General features: G+C 33.3%; 1 protein-coding gene across 1 annotated transcript; it reads right to left on the bottom strand.

Annotated features, from left to right (window-relative positions):
• Positions 1-1,758: 1,758 nt before the first annotated feature.
• LOC145157383 (uncharacterized) lies at positions 1,759-2,601 on the bottom strand. Its single transcript, XM_079076430.1, has one exon. The coding sequence runs from the start codon at positions 2,599-2,601 to the stop codon at positions 1,759-1,761; it is 843 nt and encodes a 280-aa protein (XP_078932556.1).
• Between the last annotated feature and the right edge of the window lie 2,851 nt (positions 2,602-5,452).

The raw sequence follows: 5,452 nt of genomic DNA, 5'->3' as shown, positions 1-5,452 counted from the left end.
TCCTATCAACTCTTTCTAGGGAGAAGCTCACTGGTCCAAACTACTTGGATTGGATTTGAACTTTAAGAATCACATTAAGGTATGAGAACAAGGAGTACGTTCTCGATGAAAATCTCCCTGAAATCGTTGAAGAATCCTTAAATTAAGACATTAGTGCTTATAAAAAAAACACTACAATTAGTAGACTAAGGTTGCTTGCCTTATCTTGAGAACCATATCCTACAAGCTCCAAAGGGGCTTTGAGAACTGGGGTGCATACGACATAAACTATCAGCTCAAGGAAATGTTCCAAGAGCAAGTTAGGAAAGAACGACTCGAGATCATTAAATCCTTGATGACATGTAAACATCAAGATAGGACTTATGTATGTACACACGTTTAGAAAATGAAGTCGTACATAAACAGATTGAAAAATCTATGTGTCCAGTTTTCTAAGGATTTGTCCATTGACATGGTTATCAACTCACTCTCAAGTTCATACCACTAATTTGTTATGAACTATAACATGAACAATCTGGAAAAGTCCTTGATGGAGCTTCATGGCATGTTTAAAACTGCCGAAGCAAGTATGCTTAAGACTAGAAGCTCCACCTCCATTACTCCTGTCTTGGTTATTGGCTACGGTCATCATCCTAAGAAGAAGAAGGTTTCACATACCAATGGAAAGGGAAAGGCCAAGGATAGAATGTCCAACCAAGGTCTTAAGAAAAAGGTTAATTCTGACAAAGCTCCAACCACTGACCCCAAAGAGGCCATATGTTTCTACTGCCAAGAGAAAGTACATTGGAAACATAACTGCCCAAAGTACCTGCAAGAGTTGAAGAAGAATAAGGCCAAATGGTGTGGCACTTCAGGTATTTTTGTGATTAAACTCCATAATATGTCAACTTCCAATTCTTAGGTTCTTGATATTAAATGTGGTACTCACATTTACTCGTATATGCAAGGACTAAAGGAAAGTAAGAAGCTAAAGCATGGAGAGCTCAACTTGATCATGGGAAACATACGCACTGCGCCTATTACAAGGATCAAGGATTATGAGCTTATGGTAAGTAGTGGTGTTTCAGTTAGTTTATTAAATTGTTACTATTCTTCTGATATGGATTGAAACATTAATTCATTTTACGCATTATATAGTGATGGATTTTGACATTCTTTTGATAATAATAATTGTGACATTTTAGTTAACAAAAATGGTTGTTTCATTTTGATAATAATAATGGTGACACTTTTGCTATAATATGTTGCATGCACACCCAAATAAGAAATATACAACCTTTCTTTTGGCCATTGATCATTTGGATTCCAACGCCCACGATAAGTTCATTAGGACCTTTCTAAAGGAATGAATAATGATTTGCATCCCACATTTCTACAAGGATAAAAGTTTGGGGGGACTCTAAGCTTATAAATAGAGTCGAAGGCTTTGGTTTCAAAGCACCCCAACCAAAATTTACTTGAAGTGTTTAGTTCTTTCTTTCTTCTCTTTTTAGTGTTAGTTAACACTTTGGTGAGTGTGAGTGTAATTTAGGGGAGGCTTGAGAGATTAGTCTATCTGATTATAACAATTTATCATATAGTGGATCTTTATCTCTAGAGGCCCATGATTTTTCTACAGTTTTGGAGTTTTCCATATATATTCTTATGTCGGATTATTTTCTCTACTATTGTTATTATTTTTTGAACAGTTGAAATTTATAAACAAAACTAGCAAGAAGCTATAAATTATAAAGAAATAGCTAGAATTTGGTTTTTAAACTAATCAACCCAGCTAGCTTGAGTTTTTTTGTTTCTAAAACTAAACCAATTATAAGAGTAATCTACTATATCATCAAAAATATGGTTCTTCACTAGATGCGACTCCCTAAAAATGGTACCATTATGATATCGCCAAATCACCCATAACATCATCTGAATAATAGCCTCCAAAGCCGCCTTTTTCTTAACCGATAAAGAGAATGTATCCAACCAAGAAAATAAATCTCGTAAGATTTTCACACCCGACAACACCAAATCCACCCATCTAAACACCCTTTGCCAAATAACAGAAACCTCTTCACATAATAAGAAAACATGATATATTTTTTCCACCCGTTTATCACATAAAGGGCAAAGCAACGAAGGAATATCCAAATCTTTGATGCTAAGATTCCATCTAGTAGGTAACTGATCTAACAACAATCTCCAAATAAAGATGTTTACCTTTCTATGAACAAATTTTTTCCACCTAGTCACATGGATATGATCTAGAAAGCACTCATTATCAATATGTTTTTTAACTTCATTCACTGTAAACCTGAGAGAACTATTCAATTCCCACTGCCAGTCATCATCCTTTGAATTTGGCTGAAAGGACCGAATGATCAACATAAGGTCTTTAAATTGTCTTTGCACAAATGGATGATTCCAAAGCCAATACCAACCATCCACCAATCTATCCACAATAGAACAATCTCGATTTTGTCCGATGTAAAACAAACGAACAAAACGGTCTTTTAAAGGAACATCACCTACCCGACTATCCAACCAAAAATGAGTGGTTCTCCCATTCCCTATCACCTTCTTGAGACACGAAAAAGAAATTATACCCCTACCACGCATTGTATTTATGGAGCCAATGATATGAGCCTAAACCCTCGAAGTTGTAACTCTATAATTACTACAAAAATCAAATCATCTCTTGGATAATCATACGAATCCGAAATCACCTTCACCCATAAAAAAATCATTAATAAACATCCAATTCTACATTTGAATCAAAGCCTGGTTAAGAGCCTCAAGGCTACCAAAACCGAGGCCCTCTTCTCTTGAGACACCAAAACCAGATTCTGATTAACCCAATAAATTTTTTTATAACTTCCATCGAAACCCCCAAAAAACTTAGCTCGAAGGGATTCCAAATATTTCTTAACCTGCACCGGCATCACCAATAGAGACATATTATATTTACCTAACGAACCCAAAACTAAAGTAATCAAAACTGATATGCCACCAATTTATAACATGTTTTCTTTCCAAGTTGAAAGTTTTTTCTTTAACTTATCAACAATCATCTTCTGTCCTTTAACTGTCGCCATACTAACACCCACCGGTCAACCCAAGTAAGAAAAAGGAAGATTAGCATATTTACGTCCAGTCAAAATAACAACTTAGTTAACCTCTGAAAAATCAACCCCTATACCAAAAAGATTGGATTCGTGAAGATTTATTCTAAGACCCAAAGCATAGAAAAATATTCAAGTTAACAAACCAGGAAAATAGTATTATCCTTATACCAATCCCCCATAACTAACGCATCATCAGCATAAAAGAATGAGAAAAATTCAAAGACCTAATATTTATAAGTAGAGAAATACCCGCCTCCATAACATCAGTAATTGCAACATGAAGACACAAAGGCCTGCAATAAGTCTCTTTTGTCGGCTTTCTTGTAAGCTCTCATTTTATGCCTTATATAATCTCGCATCAACGTTGTATTCCTCGCTGCCATCATAAAATGTGACTAATGTCTCTGGGTAATTACATTTCTAAATTGTTGTTGGGCGGCTTTAACCATTACGAGTAGTCGGGTGGTGGTTCGACGTTCAAAACTCTTAGATCCACAAAGTCATCCCAAATTGCTTCCTCCCATTGACTCTTGTTCATATCTCGGAAGGGGGATGTCGACCTCAGTTCAACCCTAACCCTTTCAACAGCTCTCACCCCTCTTTCATTCTTTGCACCCCTATTACGTTCTTTTTATTCGGCTACCTGGCGATCAAGTGCACCAACATATGCAATATCTCTTAGCATTTTTCTTGTCACTTGTTTCACATTCACAATGCTTACGCTACGACACCTATAAATAAATATCTCGCCATCATCCTCTCTCAACCAGCTACAAAACTGATAAAGTTGCCTAGTGGTGCATTCTTCTTCTAAAACTTTGGGCAGACTTTGATCCCAATCAGTAGCCATAGCCTTTGATCCTAGTCAGTATACATCTTAAAAATATACATATATGAGCAATGTTAAGAATATATGAAAAATACTAAACAAATTAAAACATATTGAATTGATTCCTAAACTGTAAACAAAATCAAACTGTAGTGCCTGTTGATTTCTGATAATCATATTTTCAAAACATGTCAAAATAGAAAACTATTTGCTAAATTTTAATTATAAACATGATAATCATATTGGAAGAACTGAAATTAAATTCTAAATCAAACTACTCCGATAAATGACTGAATATGAAACTTTAAGCATATTCAACTAATTTGAAATTGAAAGATTTATGATCTCCAAGTCAACTAACATAATAGAAATTGTTAATGGTGATTATGCCTTGTTGATAAACAATAACATAATGATTGTATCTGAAGAATTGAAAAGCAGATTACCTTGTTGATAAACAATAACATGATAATCATATTTGAAAAATGGAAAATAGAATTATAAATCAAACTTTTATGAAAACAATAACATGATTAGACTGAGAACCGATAACATAATACTCGAATTGAAGGATTGAAAATCTACTATGATAAATTACTAATGAGAGTGAGATTACATTTTCAGCAGGGAGCAAAATCAATGAACATAACTTGTATCAAACATCGTGAATGTAACTAGTACCTGTTGATTTAAGATATTCATATCATCAAAACAAAAATTAAGAATCGTATTTGAAGAAGTGAAAATCAAATTGTAATTCAAAGTAGTACGAAAACGATAACATGATTAGAATAATTATAAATCAAATTATAAATCGAAATAGTCGAATAAATGTATTGGAAATTCTGATCTCTTAATCAACCAACATACACGTATCAAAAATCTTTAATGACGAGTACATTGATAGATTTTCTAAGTTGAAAACCGATAACATAATAATCAAATTTGAAAGATCGAAAATCTACTCAGATAAATTACGAAGTAAGAAACTTCAAGCATATTCAGCTAATTCGAAAATGAGATTGAGATTACCTTTTTGTGCACCATATCAACAAACAACACTTGTATCAAACATAATGAATAAAGCACCAGTTGATTTCAGATATTCATATCCTCAAAACAGAACCGAGCATCGTTTTTGAAGAAGTGAAAATCAAATTGTTGATCAAACTGTTCCAATTAGAAATCAAATAAAGTATGGAACTTTAAGCAAATTCAGATAATCTAGATATGATGAAGTAATACAAGTATTTAAATCATGATAATAACACTTTACTAAATCAATAATGTAAAGATCATAGATGAGAAACCATAGAGATTAATATTCAGATTATGCTATTTTGTACTAAAATAAATTAGATAGTCACTGGGATATCTATATAATTTTATAAATTATCTAAATGCACAATTTTTCCTGAAAGAAACTATGTCCATTTCAAATTCAACATTATACACTCCGAAATCAAAATCAGACATAAGTACATATTAAACAATTATCAATAAGCTTTAAGTCCTA

This window comes from Lactuca virosa, chromosome 2 (genome assembly GCF_052849685.1).
Source record: "Lactuca virosa cultivar CGN04683 chromosome 2, Lactuca_virosa_CGN04683_v6, whole genome shotgun sequence".
Lineage (NCBI taxonomy): Eukaryota > Viridiplantae > Streptophyta > Magnoliopsida > Asterales > Asteraceae > Lactuca > Lactuca virosa.
The sequence above is the reverse complement of the archived record's forward strand: the minus strand, read 5'-3'. Positions and strand labels throughout refer to the sequence as shown.

Excerpts from the sequence above, each read along its gene's own strand:
- LOC145157383 (XM_079076430.1), bottom strand. The coding sequence starts at position 2,601 with ATGCGTGGTAGGGGTATAATTTCTTTTTCGTGTCTCAAGAAGGTGATA.